Below are 18,153 nucleotides of genomic sequence, written 5' to 3' on the forward strand. Positions count from 1 at the left end.
ATTCCAAACGATCACTATTTAGAAGTGCAGAGAATGCCTTCTGCACAAGGCTAGTTTAATAACAGGGACTGGAAGTCCACTGAAACGCATCTGTAGTTAATGAAAGCTCTCTATTAACAGTGAAGGAAGAATTTAACTCAAAGCTTTTCTGTAGGACTTCTCAACTTCCCGCTCTACTTATAGCAGACTGTTGTGATACATTGTGACTTCACACAGTGGGTATTAAGTGAGTTAATTCAAAGGAGCTGAAACCTCATTGATCCTAATTGAAAGCAATACACCCAACCAAATAGTTTTCTACCCCATCTGCTCTGGCCTGCCACCAGCTATTCAATACAAGAGAATTAATAGTTTCAGATATTCTAGCAGACCCAATAAAAGCACTCATTTAAGCAGGACTGCATTAACAAAGTGAAAAACCAAGGGCAAAATGGGTTCAAATGGAGCATTTTACTCCTAGTTGGCTTTAACAAAGCTGAATAATGCTTATTCTGACTTTTTATGTGCAAGACTTGATAAACTGAATGAGAAGGCACTCAATGATCAGCCAACGAGCATTGATGAATGGTCATTAGGACCCCCCCAATCTCAGGGAAGGCCATTCCACAAAGTGGCACACCAGCTTGAAAGGGCGGACTCACTAATGTCCAGATTTCCCCGCTTGCTTGTTCCACTTTCACTTTCAGACCACTGGCCACCAAATGAGGCTGACATATTGGAAAATAATCTTTTATGGGCGAGTGGTAAATAAAAATGGAGGCATTAGCTGGGCTTTCAAATTCAAATCTGCTAGTTTTGTCAGCCCCCAAACGTTTTGATTTTCCACCCAGCTGGAAGCTATTAGTGTTTTCTTAAGGCATCCCACTGACAGGACAAACCCACCTCATGTGTGAGCTGTAGAGCTGATGTGGGGGGACGGGGGACAACCACTTTCTGGATGCTTTCTGAACTTTATTCCATGAATTGTCCAACCAAAGTACAATAAGGGCAACACCTTCAGGAGAAGCTCACTAATTTCTTGCTGCCCAGTATCTCCTTCACCTCGTGCAACAGTAGTACACCTAGGACTGTAATGGGTACCCTCAGTGTGACTTTTTCCATGACATTGTACCTAACCTCCCTAGTTTTTACTGCTCTACCACAAAAGAGCTCAAGCTATTCAAGAACGGCACTTCTTTCTAAACTCCTACTTCTTTGTTTGGAAAGGGAATTAAGATATTCCAGTAAGATATGTGCTTATCTGTTAACAGTAGCTCTTAATGCATGCAACACAAAACATTCGCCAGATAACAGTAAACATTTCCCTAAGCATTTCCTTATTGGCAAGGCTTTCTGGACTTTTTGGAAAAAAAAAAAAAATACAAATAGGACCTTTAAAACACACAGAGCTCTGTGAAACACAGGCTAATTGAAATTACCTGCACAAATACCTCAACAGTTGAGAGCTAGAGTCACTAAGCTGGGAAGAAATTATCCTTGGTTGTCTAAGAAAAACTGCTCATCATGTTACCTGTAGAAGTGGATTAAATTCAGTGGAGGTGAGAAAGGATCCATCTCTTGTTTCAGTTAAGTAAACTTAGAAGTCATACTATTTCAACAGGATAATCACAAATTAGTCCTCTAAAGAAGACTTCCTCTCTTAATGAAAGCAAGTTTGGCTGTGGGTCAGACTTAGCAATGTAGATTGCCTATTGCTTTCTGATCAAAAAAAGAACAACAAAAAATAATTCATTCATGTTCAACATTGCCAGAAATCCCAGTGGCATTTCTGGTGTATTTCAGTTTTTAAAATAATGAAAATATATGTAAAGATGTATCATAGAAGAAGAGTTCCACCAGAAATTGACTCAGAATGGGAGGGCCAACGCAGGCTTCAGGTCTCAAAGAACACATGCCCTTTTGCTCTACATATACATTTTAGTAAGAACACTCATGCGGACAAACTCACATATATGTACCTGTGTTAGTGTCTATTTCTTTCACTTGGTCTGGGCTAAACCAAGTTTTGCCTTATATTTTTATTAGATACAGTATTTTCCATAATGTGAGTAAAGCAAATCAGAATTGACTGCTAATTTCTATCATTAGCTGGATTCAAAGAATATTACCAAACCATCTGACCACAGACACCACTGAAGCACTTCAGAAAATTTGATATTGATTTGATATTATTTCTGAAAGGACACCAGAAAATACCAAAGATGCCGTCTCACACACAGGAGACAGAAAATATTCAGTGTGACCTGGAGAAGCCTGGATGAGAATATCTTGTCCTGCTGAAATAGGGTCAAATTTTAAGATCCAAAAAGAAAAGAAAAAAAAGGGGGAAGAAGAAAGAAAGAAGGAAAAAAAAACATTTCAAGCTATCAGTTGCTTTTTTAATTGAAGCTCAGACTTTGCATTTAACATGGGTAGGGAAACTCCTCCTGCTGTAGTATATTAACCCTTGTTTTGACCTCTAATCGATGTCTTTTTAATGCATAGTATTTTCATAATAAAGATAATGTGAGAGCGTATTTGTGTGAAAGTGTATCTACCACAAGCCATAAATTCAAGCCTTGCATTTTTCTTTGTAACACGTCAATATTTGTGACACTAACTAAACATATTTTATTCATTTGACAAGGACTGTTACATTATATTGAAAACTTTTGTTTCAATGTCACCACCTCCCCGTTTTGACTGATGGCGAGTTAGTTTTGTTAAAACGCAAGGGGTGATAGCGTATGCTCCAGTGAACTTTCCCTCCTCTCAGCACCAGAGACAAAAACCTGCAGCTCTGCTCTGTGCTGGCAGCCATCTGGCCAGCTTTCTCTCAATGCCTGCCCCACACCACACTGCAGGCAAAATTTCAGGGCTCTAGAGCTCTGTGGAGCTATTCATGACATACCAATTTCACATTTTCTGCTTGTACGCTTGCAACAATAAATGCTAATGAGGACTATGAATGACATTTTTAAAGACAATAAAAAGGTCTCCAAATCCCTTGCATATGGAGACACTATTTTCTAAACTTCACCTTCTGTTAGGGAGCCATTACACTCTAAAGGAAAAAAATAACCTAAGGAGAACAATGAGATGATCAAAGCATAACCAAGTCCTTACGAATTCCAAAGAAAACAATGCTTGCAAAGCTAGCTTAATGACAGACAGATTTTACACTGATGTACAGTGGTAACACTTCAGCACAGTAACTCTCTTTTTTGATAGTACTGTGTCCTGGGTTCAGCTCTAGCACTGATATTGGGGGGGGGAGAGGGTGTAGTGTTTCAAAAACTAGGGTTGGTGGAAGTCATAGCAAATCCTCACTTTCAAACCCCACAAGCAATAGATTTGGACTTTGTAATTATGAATCTCTAGATGAGTCCAAGAGTAAACTGTTATCATTAACTGATTTGGAATGCTACGCTTTCATAAGATATTACTGCACTGATCAAGTGTGTTCAAGAGAAATACCAAATTTTCATCTTTTCTTTCCCCAGATCTGCCTTCCTTTGGCAATGCTATTGCTAAAAAAAAAGCCCAAACAAACAAACAAGTTGCCTTTATTCTTGGTACTGTCTTTTGCATTTAATTAAAGACAGTTTCCCCTTAACAAGGATTAAAAACACTTTCAGGAAAATCCACCAGGTGGAGCAAATACACAGCAATACAAACTACTTATTTATGTTCCCACTGCCATTTTTAACAGCGAAAATGTTTTACATTGAAATACTCTTACCTCTTGACCTCCCTTCTTTACCCTTTTGTCACATATTGATCAATTTGTACTTATTTACCACATTTATAACAGCACAAAAGCTTTGTTCATAGGGGTCTTCGTACAAAGCTATTGTTCCAGATGAGTTTCAACAGGAATTTGCAGTCCGCAATACTCATCAGATACATAAGGAAAATTAAAAGAATGGTATTATTCAAATATATACATGTCTATATTCAATTATATAATGATAACGTTGTACTTGTAAAACAAACTGACAAGCATTCAGAAAATAAAGCTTACTCTTATATCAAGCAGCCAAATCTTTACACTGGCCTCCACTACAATGGGCTGGAACCCCAGCCATTCCGCATATCTTGTTATGTGTTTATACACACAGTAGTGCTGGTAACATCACAGCAGCACCACTGTACACTATGTTAGTGTTTACTATTAATGCCTTTATTTTAGTATGACATCCATAAACTACTAAGTAATTTCAAGAGTGAACGCATGAGGACCATAAATAAATATCTGAGGAGATCTAGGACAGCTAAGCATTCATTTCCCCATTTAAATTATTTGTTTTACAGCACCAGGTGAGAAAGCCACTTCCTCAAGTATTTTAACATACCCTGATGAATGAGAAGGTTTAATGGCATAGAGGCAGGGGGGCACCTTTTTACACGAAGAGAACTAAGTCCTAACAGGAAAGTGGTTATGGATGAGTTTTCTCACAGTTATAATAGGACAACCCACTGTCAGACCCTGTAATTGCTAAAATGGCAAAGCAATATTACCAAGTGAACTGCTCTAATGCAGTTCAGCATCTGGAAACACAGCAGAATGAGTGCACAGACTCATTCAACCCCTGATGATGGAAAAGCATTATCATTTGCGAGTGACAAAGGGAAGGCACTGATTTTAGTTAAACATTTTTTTTGTTTGTTTCCACTGCTTTCTTAGTTACACCTCCTATCATGTTTTCCTCTTGCTTTTTCATTCAGTGCCCTCCACCTTCTCTCTGCCACTACATCTATTCCTATGTTCTTCATTCTGGTGCCACCTTCTCTCTACCTTCTCCAACCCACTATGTGACTTGCCTGCTTCTGCTAGCTTGGACATTCAACCTCACCCACTTCTGCTTCCCCAAAAGCTAGATGTCCCAGATTTGGTCCTCACATTATGGTGAGTAGTTCCATAAAATATTACCCACTTAAATTAACACATAAAAAAGATCAACAACCAGAACTCCTAACAGGGAGGACAAACACTGCGTCAGTTAGGTTTCCACTAGAAAACAGGACCAGAATGGGATCCACTTAATGTGCAATCAGAGGAGCACAGCACTTTCCCTGGAAGGATGATGTGTTGACACAAGCTTTGTGCTATTAGTCTGATCCAGGCAAATCCCATCACAGCTAAGGAAAATTAACATACAAAATCTTTGTTTCTTTAGGAAAGGGGAGGAGCCTTGAGGAACACAGGCCTTTAAATATCATTTCATTTTACCTAATTGTGTTGTACTCCACATGGTGCTTCGTTGTAGCCATTCAGCAGAAAAGCAGAAAAAGAATGCAGAGGTGATTATGAAGTGGAATTTCATACCAAGAGCAAATTACACCACTTCACACTAGGAGAACATCTGCAAAGAGCAGCAGTAAGTGTTTGGGTACAATGCAAGGTACCAGTTTTAATAAAGCCCAAACCGGGTTCAGAACTGTTATCCACAAGAACTTCACTTATGCAAGACTGTCACAGCAGAGACTTGCAGTGATGCCCAAGATTTTTTTTCCAAACAGAATACTGATTTCAAATCATTATCTCTGAGGCATTTTTGAGGTGGCAACCATGGATTAAAGGCTATCATTTTCTGCCATTTTCAAAGAGGAGCTAGACACCACACCCAATGGATAGGAGAAAAGACAGTGTGGTTATTGTCATCATCACGTGTCACCGGAGAAGTTTCTTTTACTATGCTGTTGGTTGAACTGGGCAAAGGTTGTAGACAGTTTATTAGATTAGGAACTGCAAAAAACAAAGGCATGTGAAACACTGGAAGGAGGGACACACATGACTTGTAAAGGTTTAACTAATAATGCTTACATACAATTTCCTCTGTATGTACAAACTCTCCAGGAAAATGACACTGACCGCAATGCATAAACCATCTTTTCCTCATCCTGTAGATACAAGCAATGCTTATTTAAACTATAGCTTCTTTACAGTATGTCAGAGACTTAAAATTATATGTCCAAGTAATTCACTTTTACTTAAGGGCACCTTTACACCAGAGTAACCTAAGGAGTTCATAATGAAGAAGGGGGCCTGATTCTAAAGTTGAAGGATTACATACATATGAAGAGTTTATTAGATGATTACTGATACACTGAAACAGCTCTTTTGTTGCACCATCCCCTGCAAATCCTTCTTAGATGGAGGATTAGTGGCACAATAGATCATAATGACTCTTTTGGTCCCACTGCACTATCAATTTCCAGCTGCCTGTTCCCAATGAAGGCTCTCTCTCAAGGGTCCCCAGAACCCTTATGTAGCAATGCTTGTATGCAAGAAAAAAAAAAAAAAGTATATCCTTAAATCTGTATTACAAAACTCTAATGAAATATTAGCAGAGAAAATATAAGTAACTGCTGAAATTATTCCATCTCACCTACAAAGTACCCAAAATCCTTAGCACATGAAAATGTCCTCTAAGACTGCAGGCGTAACTCTATAGACTGGACCAAATGCCTTCAGTGCAAAAGAAAATGAAACCTTAGTTAACTTCCAGCTCCTCTCCACTCCCACAACCACAAATATCTTTCTTGGACCAGCTTCTGCCCACATTAATAAAAGGCAATAGTCACATGCTACACTCATTTTCTGCTGCAAAGCCATACCAATTATGTTCCCTCCCTCTATTACTTGTACCTTGTGATCTTAAGTTCTGCCAGTACAACTACTAACAGCACTGTGCTATATACCAAAGTATTAAAATAACCCAAACAAGATTCATATTCTTCATTTATCATTCAAACATGAAGTCATAATTCTTCACAAATAGTAAAAAAAATATTCACGACCTTTACCTAACTGAACATTTTAGCTTTCAGCTACAAACTTGAGCTTTAGATGCCAATAAATACTTTTTATCTACGGGCCCAAACCTCACCAGTGCACAGAGCCCTGCCTTTTGCACCCATGAGTGACTTCAACAAACAGCAGCTATTAGGAGCAAGGACTATAACTGACCCTATCTCAACATAACACCAAGCTGGACATCTAAGCAAATCTCATGAATAAGGAGAATGGGAGCGCCGATAGCTGCCACCGCTGTTTTAACAGACCATGCCAGAACAAACATTGGTTTGGTTTGCATCCACGGGATGAATAAAAATTATGTTGCCAAGCATGCTGAAAATGAAAGACATAAAATTCCAAGAATGATGATTGTGTTAATGATCACTAAACAAAAAAAAAAAAAAAAAATGTTTTCAGAAGTTTATTTGCTGCGTGCTACAAACTCCACCTGAAAGAATTTGCTCCTCACAAGATTTTACCTCTGAAAATAAAAGGTCAAACAAGGGGAGACAGAATAAAGTCAAAGGAGAAAGCCACAAATTCAGAAGAGAAAGCGTTAACACACGTTTTGTTTCAGTCGGTATTATACCAATGCCAGAAATACAGGGAAAGACTAAAAAGAGCCAATTTTTTTTTATTATTATTATTCTTTAAAAGAAAAAAAAAATCAGGCCTATATGTCACAGGGTTGGCCAGGCTGGAAGAACCGGCAGGAACCTCAAATTCCTGACCAAACCCTCTTCCACACAATGCCTCCTGAATGGAAGGAACCCAGGCCCGGCAGAGATAGCCCGCTGTCAGGAACCAGCCCTGACGTTTGCGGACAGACGGGGCTGGCCTCGCAGGATGTCAGAGCAGCAAACTGCTGTTCGAGATACTGGCTTTTCACACACTCCCAGCCTGGATGTTTTGCTCTTCAGGTAATTAAACAAGGAAACGGGGCTGATGTGTACGAGTCTGACCCCTGCGCCGTGGCTCCGCAGTTCTGCTATCGACTTCCGCACAAACCGCCTGGAGCATCAACAGAAGCTTCTACTCCTGCTTCCAACACCAAGCTCTAAAACAAATCCTTCTGGAAGTATCTGCTGGTGCCTTTGCCTCCCTTTTTTTTTTTTAAAGAAGGGCCAAATTACTTGCTCTGTTCCATACACCTTGCTTTCTCATGAGAAAAAGAAGCAAAAAAGGAAAGAAATGGGTACTTTGAGGTAGCTGTTCTTCAGCCAGCCATTCAAAATATTAACTAACTGCGGGAGGGGTGGCACAGACAGAAAGACAAGGCAAGGGATTCCCAAATTAATGCTTACTTTAATGTCATTACTCAAAATGAAAAAGCTCCTCTGATTCATCCAACCAACTGCCAGACATTCACTTATTTAGAAATAAAATTATTCTGATTTAAGCATTTTTGAAGAGTCTTTGTCTTAGAAGAGGACATAAATCATTGAACCAGGCATTAGACAAGTAAACCAATGTTTTCTCTCTTTTTCCCCAAATTTAAGAAACAGGAAAAGGCAGGTGTTACTACCTATACTCAGTGAAAACCCCTACACAGGCTGCTCTGTGACTGACCTAGTTTCTATGCTCTTTAAAGGCTATTTAAACAAAAATTATTTTTTAAAAAGATAACACATTCCTCCTTCTTTCCGAAAAATCCACAGAATAGAATATTGGCTGAAAAGAGAAGAGCCCAGAAGAAAGAGGAGTACAAAAGCATGCCTGCTTGTCTGTGTTCAACACAAAGAACATTAAATGAAAACAACTGGCACGCCGCCAAATTCCTATACAGGCAAAGAGATTCAAATAAATTGATTTCACGCATCACACTGACCTGGGATCAGTGAGCAATGGTACAATACACTCGCTGCTCCATGTGGGGCAAAGCCCATTAACGTTATCAGAGCCACAGTACATTAGCAAGAGGGGTAGGGGAAAAACAGAGAGAGAACCCAAACTCTGCAAACTCAGGGGGAAAAATCACTTTGAAAAAGGAACTTCAGCTCCAGCTGGAGTGCCTGGTTTCAGTTTACCAATAAATACATCGTATTGTGAGTGTTCGTCCTCTGCTCACCTCAAAGGATTCAAAGATCGTATTTTCAAAATAAAACAAATACTAATGTCACACACATTCCCCTTCCATCCTACTTTTAACACAGCTGTTCTCAAACTCGGTTATTCTCTGTAAATTTCCTCCCTTCCCCATCCACCAGCGTTTTATATAGATTATGGGTTATTTTCTTTGTAGTTCAAAAGCTGTATTCCTGCCCAGGATACTCTTACTAGCTCAGAAAGTAAAGATGGAGAAATCAGCCACTGCTCTCAACTGGTCCAAATCAACCTGACCTACAGAATAAACCGCTGTATTTGCAAAGCAGCAGTGAGCAGCAGGGCTCCAGCTCCCTTTGCAGAGTCATCCAGGCACGCTTCCTCATCACGAGGCAGACTCTCCAAACCAGTGTATTTTGAATTTCACTTTCTTACACTGTGTGAAGTAACCCGTGTGTGCCATGGAGTCTCCTCTTGTCATCCCGGCTTGGTTTTTCATTAGGATCTCTCACACTCCAATCAAGAGCAACGCTAGCAAGCCACAGGTGTGCACCACATGAACAGATGAAAATCTGATTGTGAGCTGTGTAATGACAATTCACTGTCTATAATACACTTGTCCCATTTTGCATCTGTTGTATGTTAGAAGGGGGGTTTATTATTTCCATTGTACATACATAAGATACATACATAAGCAAACAATTGTTTTTAAGATAAAAAAGCTAGACAAAAGACTTTGCAAGAGCAAAACAATGATGACAATGCTTGAAAAGGATCACATCAGCAAAGGTAGTCTAATGTTACAAGAGGCTGTCTCTTCAAGGAGGTGATACTCAAACAGCTTTAATTTTGCCATTTTGGTCTCAAATAGCAAGTCAAATCTTGCTGGGCACAGCAAAGTCCTTTTCAAGTTAAGCTCTAAGAATGTTGGCCTCATCTCTCATCACTCATCCACATTTAGGTATGGAGCTTCTTGGCTGTTTAAGACTAAAATTTTTGAATGTGTAACAAACACATACAGCTAGATAAAGGTACCTTACCTAGTCACCTCATTTCAAATAAATGTCAAAATGGGAATGCCCAAAGATCTAACACCTGCTAAACACCACTGATCACTCTCTTTTATAAAGGACTACAAAGCAATTTTGGATTTATCTTCATCACCATATACAGTATCATCAATTTTGTAAGTTGTGCTATAGAAAGGATGTGTTTATTTTGGTATAAGGCTACACAAACAGAACTGTACAGGAAAGGGAGTCAGCAGCTTCACAATAGCTGAGATGTGCCTGCACCCCGGTGATAGAGGCAGCCTGACCTGCCCAACGGTTAGCAAGACAGATAATGTGCTCTTCCCTTCCATTATGAATATTTCAGTAGTACAACCAGATCACTTGGACTTTATAAGGATGAAGTGAATTTCAGTCATATTAATTCCTTCTTCTATAAAAAATGGACAGTATTAGAAAACATGTCTATGTTGTAGGAAATTTCCATTATCTTGCACGTGCTCTGACAGCAATAAACCTCAATAAGCTTCCCATTAGTATGCCAGCACTGCATGCTTCAGACATGCAATCTTTACTTTTACATTTATTTTCAAAATCCTTTATGAAGACCCATACGGTAAAAGAAACCAAACAACAACCACCTGTACAGAGTACACTTACACTTTGAAAAACAGACAGTAGATAAAGGAGAACTAGTCAGAAGCTAAACCACTGCTAAATTAGCAAAATAAAAATGCAAGAAGAAACCCTGCTAAGATTATTCATTCTTTTTCAATGCTGACTGTGTAGAGGAAGGTCCCAGAAAAGCATTTACTTGTTTAAAACTGAGCTAGGAACTCGAATTAGAATGCAAATTCATTTTAAATAAGATTTCATTTTTTGAAAGGATGTTCACACTGGTGCAAAGAGCCTCAGCCCCAGCCCCTTGCCATGAGTGATGTGCAGCACCCCACTGGCTCTCCCAGCTGTGCTCCATCACCCCACAAACAGAGCAGCATGAGCCACCATATCTCAGGTAAGGAGATTAGTGATATGATCAAGGCTTAGCTGCCTTCACAACTAACTGGAACAGAGTCTAGAGTGTTCAGACACTATTCATTTTATTTTGGTATCATACTGTGTCAAAGTTATGTCCTAAGCGAAATGGTCCAACACTGAGAACAAAAATATCAGAGTGCAGGAAAGCACTTAAAATCAGTTTAGTTTTTGCCATCTAGACACACCATTTTAGGAGAAGTAATGTAGTTACAAGTCAGGAAAGAGAGTCATAGGTTACCTAGAAATTTTGTTCTGCCATAGCAGATTTACTTTTCTAATATGGTAAAAATCTTTGCACACAAGGAGCAAAAATATTTATTCTCAGTATCATCTCAATCCCATTTATCAGATTCCCAATGCAATGAGTTTACCAGAGGCTTCCACTAAATTACAAACGCAACCATTTTGCCAATGTGATTACAACTGTCCCTTAACCTGGTTAAAAATACTGTTCTAATTCACAGTTCAGGAAGCTGAACTTCATTATTTTCACAGCTCAGCCAAGTAATATTTACATGACACATGAAAAGCACATATCTCACCAGAAGTAAAAAGCACAGTTAAAACTTCCATATACATGTATTTTAAGCTAAGGAAGATTTCAGAAAAGTCATCACTGACAGATTTTATTGGCATTACTGTACTTAAGAACTGAAGTGACATTAAAATGAAGACACCACCTTCATTGATTTAGACAGACTCTTTGAAGGCTAAAGGGAAAGATTTCTTTTTTAGTTACAGTTTACAAGGCAAGGTACAGTCATTAAAAATAGCTTCTAAAAGGTATGCACATTACAAAATCAAATATTTTTCTTTTCCTTACCTTGACAAAATTCAAAGTTCCCTTTTTTCCGGCAGTCACCTATCACTAAACTCAGTGCTCTCCAAGTGTTTCTTTTGACAGATATCATTCTCCACCAATCGCTCTGCTAATTTCCTCTTTCCTTTTCTGACTGGGACAGGTACTATGTTCACCAGCCCAGAGATCAATCTTTTCTATTGACAACAACAAATGAAAAAAAGAAAAAAAAAAAAAGAAAAAAAAAAAAAAAAAAAAAGGAAAAAAAAAAAAGCAGATATCACAGGCAGTTTGAAGCACCACCACCACACCCCTTCATTTGCATGATAATAGCAGTCTTAAATAAAAAAGGTAAGACAGAAATGCTATCATTCTAAATCAATTACCCACATTTTCTTGGTTAATATAAGGCAGTACTTTAAAACGGTATCAATTCTTTGACAAAGGCCGTTTCATAAGCTGCTCATTTAAAACATTTGACATACAGACAGCAATGAACTAAGGGCATCTTATATTCCACCATGACAATACCTATAAGCTAATTCTGTAAAAATGCTTGGGTTTAAATACATTCATATAATATAAAATAATACATACTTTACCTGGTTCAACAGAAGCTCTAGAGAATGATTTATTAAGCCAACATGGTTACTAAAAATAGAGACCTTGCAGTTACGTATTGCTATACTAATTTAGACTTGTAAATCGTAACAGGAAGCACATTTAAACAAAGGAAGATCAAAAAGCTATTGATATATTTACACATCACCCTCCCACTTTTGAAAAGGCAATTTCCCTCCCACTCCAACACCTACAAAAACTGTTTATTTGGGTTACACAAATACTTTGCCATTTGTATGAGTCTGTATTACAGCACTGCCAGTTTTTTCAAGACATTAATATGCTTTTCATGGGCTTGTAATTATGTCAAGGCAGAAAGATTTTCAGAGCCAGGCAAACACAGTTATGTACATGCTTCAATCTGCATCCACTATTCAGGTATTTTGAGACATAAAGTTAAGCATGCAAAAGGATCTGGACACAGCTGCATGCATCTAACCAAGAACCCTGCCCCAACCCTCTCCCGGACTAGATCTTACTGCAAAAAAATGTCTTGCCCAAGGGCATTTGCAACAGCTCACTTCTGTGTTTGTGCTAGAAATTGCTATCTTTTCCACAAACAAGCACCCTCCTCAAATCAAAACAAACCCTCACCAAGTTAAAGTTAAGTTACAGAACAAAGGAGTTCATCACTCAAAATCCTTTCTCTTCCCTGTTTGTGGTAGGCCATTTCCACGCAGCCCTGAATCCTATCAATTTCAGTGAAAACAAGAGGCCTGTAAGGACTGCAGGACTCTTATGCAGGATTTGGCAACCGTGAAGCTTTCAATATGAGACAACTGCCTTTGGCATTTGGAAAATAATCTCCAAAATGTGGTCTGGACTCTCAACATGGGTGCAATAACTACTTTTCTAAAATTAGTTTTGAGATTAAATTCTCTAGTTGTAACCATGTTCTTCATAGGCAATAAATTTACTTTTCAATTGTGCCTTATCATTAATTGTGTGGGTTTCAATTGTCCAGGCTTTTGCATAATACTTTACATTTCCATAAATGCATACAATATTCCCTGAATTGTTATTATTGTTTGACCTGATTTTTATGGTCATAAACTTATGTGCCTACCAAAACTCAAAACTCCTTCACTGACCGAGTGGCCCTATTAATTTCACTGAGATCATTGAAACATCAAGTTTTCTACCGAGTGATGATAGCACAATCTGGTTGAAATATGGACTTATAGTGGAACATTAAATTAACATCATATTTTGGATTCAGAATTATACACAGAAACCATCTGTAAAGATGCATTCATGTTTTGCTAACCTTTACTAATTTGGCCACTAGAAATAATTATGATCAAATATGTTAAATTATGTAACATATAGCAATTCAATGTTTGAGTCTGCTGAATAGCATACTCCTTTTTCATGGCTGGGAAAAGATTTTTAAACCTCTTACTGTAAAAAAAAAAAAAAAAAAAAAAAAAAAGTTCTTACACCACCACCAAAAAAATAACACTACCCATCTGTCGTTCACTGTACAATGAAGACATCACTTTAACTTACTACTCTTCTTTGTTTCAGCCCCACATTAATTTTCTCTATATGCCACATTTTCCAAAGTGATGGATGCATTCTGCTATACCCATTCTATACTAACCTCCTTTTTAAAATTTATTGTTGCTTCCTGAATTGTAAACTGCTGCTGTTGTTCAAATGTACATGCAAAACTGTCTAAAGTCTGAACTTCACTGAGAGTAGAATGCCTCAAACAATTTGTCATCTTACAAGAGTGTTATAAAAAAGGGATCAACATGTTGTATTACCATGGAAATTTTGAAAAACATACTTTCCCAAACAAATATTACTTTTTCTCAATGGTATGAAGTAATGAAAACCACATGTGTAAATCTGCGATCCGTGCAGTAGTTCAAGCTGCAGCTAATAGAAAATACAGAGAGTGAACTCTGCCATATAAAGGATTCTTGTTACAGAAATATAATGTGAAAACCAGATGCAGACAGAAAACCTTAATCACAGATGGGAATGTAATCACTGGCATACAGAATACTTTTTTGATCAATCTCAACCATATGAGAAATGTATTTATTTTCTAAGGAATGCAATAACTCGAGAGAGTCTTCTATTTGAATTCAGTTAACCTCATATTCACAGGGCTTTTATCTTGCATGTGGAGAGAAAGGGGATATAACCTGAGCCAAGATTTTTAGAAGAACCATTGGCCCTGGCAAATCATTCTTGTATCAGCTTATCTTTCAAGGAATTAATGGGATGTAAAGACTACAAATATCAGGATCAGCCTTGTATGAAATCAACCATTACTGCACTTCCTAGTTACTGCCAGAAATCCCTTCATCACCTAAGCACTTCTATGGTTAAATTTTTCCTTTACTATGTGGTTCTTCAGAAATACAATGCTACAAGCAGCACACTGTTACACTGAAGTTCTGTAAATTGGAAAATAAAAGCTGAAACCTAAGTTTATTCTGGGCTTCCTTCTAATTGATGGAAGTCCCAATGAACTTCCTGCACCCACCCATCTCCTGGGTGTCAGCGGGAAACAAAGAACAGCAGTGCACTGCAGCCACCCAGTAGTTATACTAAAATGGCTAAGGTGCAGATTGCCTTCCACCAACTACTCAGACCAAGGTAGGACCAACGTAATTCTTGCCAGTTTTTATTGCTGCTGACATTTCTGCTCAACTTTTAAAAGAGATGAAATACTACAGTACTAGTAAACTCCTCACATAAAATATGGAAGTTGACATTAAAATCTGACAAGCAAGTTCAGGATTCAGGTCACTGATATGCTACCAGTAGGACCCACCTACACTGTTACAAAGGTTCAGCATCTCCAGGCAACGACACTCCTACAAGTTCATCAGCCAATCCATTTGCCTAGATAAATTTTACACCTGATGATTGAACTGGACTGTTACATTACACTACAATATAAAAACCTGATGCTAGGAAATAAAAATTAAGTGAGGAAAAAACATTCAAAGATGACCGACCTCCAGGCTTGTGGGTACCAGCAGTGGTAGTTTACAGTCCCTGATCCCTCCTCCTTCACCCTTCTCCTGAAGGTACCCAGTCTACCTAAGAACACCACGGCAATTTGTATAGCACTGCCTGACTGTCACAGTTCACAACTGAGCTTATTAAGGTAACCCAAAGTTGGTGTTCGTTTATTTTAACAGTACTAAATAACATAAACCACAATGATTCGGTAGCTGTTATTCTAAAGGTGAGAGGGGCTGACAAAATCCTTTGATGGGCACAGGTAGGCAGATTCTCCCTTTCTCTTAGAGCCTTTAGGTCCCATTACCATCATCCCATTGTAGGTGTCTGCATTAAGAAGACAGTGTCTTCAGTACCCTACTGCAGGACTCCCAGCAATGGCTCACCACAGTTAATTCTGCTGAAGTTCCTATAAATGTGCTTCCTTAATTGAATGCCTGTATGCTAGGTGACATTTTAAATTAAGTACTTGCTTCTTCTCTCCTGTGTTAACAACTAGCAAACCATTTGATGAAAATACTTGATTCTATTTTGAAAATACATTTTGAAAATATTTTGATTCTATATTGAAAATATTTGATTCTACCACTGTAACAGTAGTTCTTTAAACCATTTTGCCTCTCCTGCCATATAAGTTTACATTTCTGAGACTGTGGCATCAAGTGATAGTGCAGAAGTCAACATTTAGCACTAAAGAAATAAGGGCTGGATATGCTTGTCTTACTTCTAAACAAGCATGCCTAGATTAATAATAAACTTTGGCCAGATACATATTTTAATTTCTCTATTTTTCATATAGCATCATCATCATGTGTGTAGAGTGCTAAAAATGGAGTGAAATCTTCCAGCTGTAAAACAGTTCCACGTGACAAAACAGAGAAGGATCCTGAAAACTCCTGCTTCATGTCATGTGTGACCGTGTGTGCCTGTGTCTTTTTTTTTTTTCCCTCTCATCTAATCTCATCTGCAAGAGACTGTCCCTAGAGGACAAGAGAAGAAAGAACCAATTATATCCAGAGGTTGGTTTCTCCAAAATGAAGGCATCTGTTCCATGCCAACGACTTCAACATGGAAGAAAAACAGAACTTTGAAGGCATCTGCGTTCATGGTTGACAGTTGCAGATCTTAGGGTCTACTGTAATTGCCCAGCTGCAAACATGATTTGGTTGCTGCTGTTGTCAGCTGATCTCCTTACAATGAAAAGAGGGAGCTTAAATAGCTGGATAAAAATCAGATATTCTTCCACAATACTGACACCTTTTCCTTTCTGAAGGAGGCATTTTCCTGGTACAACGGGTTTGATGGAAGTAAATTGCAAAGTGGTTTTTAACCAAACATTTTACAAAATATGCTGCTTTAAAATTCTATTCTTTAAATAACATACAAGTCCATGCACAATGTGCTCATTATTTGTTAGTATTTCAGGCTGATATTTTGTAAGAGTGATTCAGAAGCCAGCATGATTCACCAGCCACATAATCCTGCAGCCTACTTTATTCAGGAAAGTAGTCTCAGTAAAACCAAGAGTACACCTGAGGAGAAGCTCAAGAGTTTTCCCTCAAAACACATAGGGCAGATAAATACCAAGCATGATATTTATCACTTAACTCATGTCACTTCCAGTGTGAGTAGGTACTCACCAAAAGTTTCCAAAAGACACTTAAAAGAAACATTACTGGTAGTTCAAAGCCTGTCTTACAGCATTGGTTGTGAGACCTGCAGTAAGATACTCAGCAATGCTGTGCACCTTCACTGCTAAAAACCAAACCATTAACAAGCAGCTCATTCAAAAGTGCAAGACTGTGGCTGATTTTCCAAAGCACAGCACTCAGTGCCATTAGGGGTCTGAGGCTACAACTAGAACCCAAGTGGCCTAAGCTGAAGATGCATTTGCATTTCCTACCCTGCACTTACCAAATAAAAGTGAATCATAGTTTCCAGAAATATTTCACGCACCTCATGAGTTTCTGTAGTTTTCTTACCTAGGACTTTTATCAATAGCTTGAAAGGAGGAAGACACTGTGTTATTTTGTTTATTTAGTATAATTCTTTGTTATTCTGGGGGATTCCAGCTGCAATCCCAAACACACTCGGCAGCAAAGGCATTCAGCCTTTCCAACCAGGTATGGTTAGGAATCACACCACTTAGGAAGGGCAGGATAAATTTCTACAGAGTTTCCCTCGCCTGGTACATACCTCGAATTATTATGAATGCGGGGGGGGGGGGCACATAGTAGACCTGACACTTCCCAACCAGTTCTAAATTGCCTGCAGGAAGGACAAGAGTTGGGAGCAAGGACAATTAACATAGCCACCTGCTTCCTGTGACCTGGGGAGCAGACACACCACTGATGACTTGCTCTGGCAACATAACTGAGGTCCTTCACTTCCCAGAGAAGCCACGGGATAATAAAAACAATAGTGGCCAATAATAACTCTGTAACACAAGGCAAAATTTAGGCCTGGCTTAAAAAAAAAAAAAAAAAATAACAACAAAACCTCCCCATGCAAAGACGATGGGACCAATAAATCTCAGAATGTGGAAAGGAAATTATACACTGATTCACTCCATAGAACTACTGTAGCTGTTATTTACTGTAGCTGTATATTTATATTTCTCTGGAAAAACTGGAGCAGGCAGCTGGCTTAAACATAGCTCTTGGGATACAGAAGTTGAGAATCCTGGCCCCATGGACACAATGGTAACCTCTGAGAGTACTATTACAAAAGGAACAGACTTTTTCTCTCCTATATATGGAAGTCTTGTCAGGTAAGTGTCATTTACAATTCAAAGAGAATTACTTACTTTACATTAAGATCACTAGCCCACTTTATTAGGGCCATTTCTGGATTCAAGAGTCAGAATTGTTCCAACA

The 18,153-nt window shown here is 38.5% G+C and overlaps 1 protein-coding gene across 7 annotated transcripts in view; it reads right to left on the reverse strand.

Moving 5' to 3' along the window:
• Nucleotides 1–18,153, reverse strand: part of RUNX1T1 (RUNX1 partner transcriptional co-repressor 1) — a 118,156-nt gene that overhangs the window by 86,459 nt on the left and 13,544 nt on the right. For 3 of the 7 annotated variants that reach the window (XM_057402984.1, XM_057402985.1, XM_057402983.1), the window contains exon 2: nucleotides 11,696–11,868. The exons of the other annotated variants lie outside the window; for them this stretch is intronic. In XM_057402984.1, coding sequence (XP_057258967.1) covers nucleotides 11,696–11,783 — 88 coding nt within the window. In that variant the 5' untranslated portion in view covers nucleotides 11,784–11,868. The remainder of the gene's footprint in view (nucleotides 1–11,695; nucleotides 11,869–18,153) is intronic. 7 annotated transcript variants of the gene reach the window in all.

The sequence above is a fragment of the Pezoporus wallicus genome, unplaced genomic scaffold, assembly GCF_028554395.1.
Source record: "Pezoporus wallicus isolate ANWC-B61680 ecotype Strahan unplaced genomic scaffold, APGP_CSIRO_Pwel_v1 contig_2456, whole genome shotgun sequence".
NCBI lineage: Eukaryota > Metazoa > Chordata > Aves > Psittaciformes > Psittacidae > Pezoporus > Pezoporus wallicus.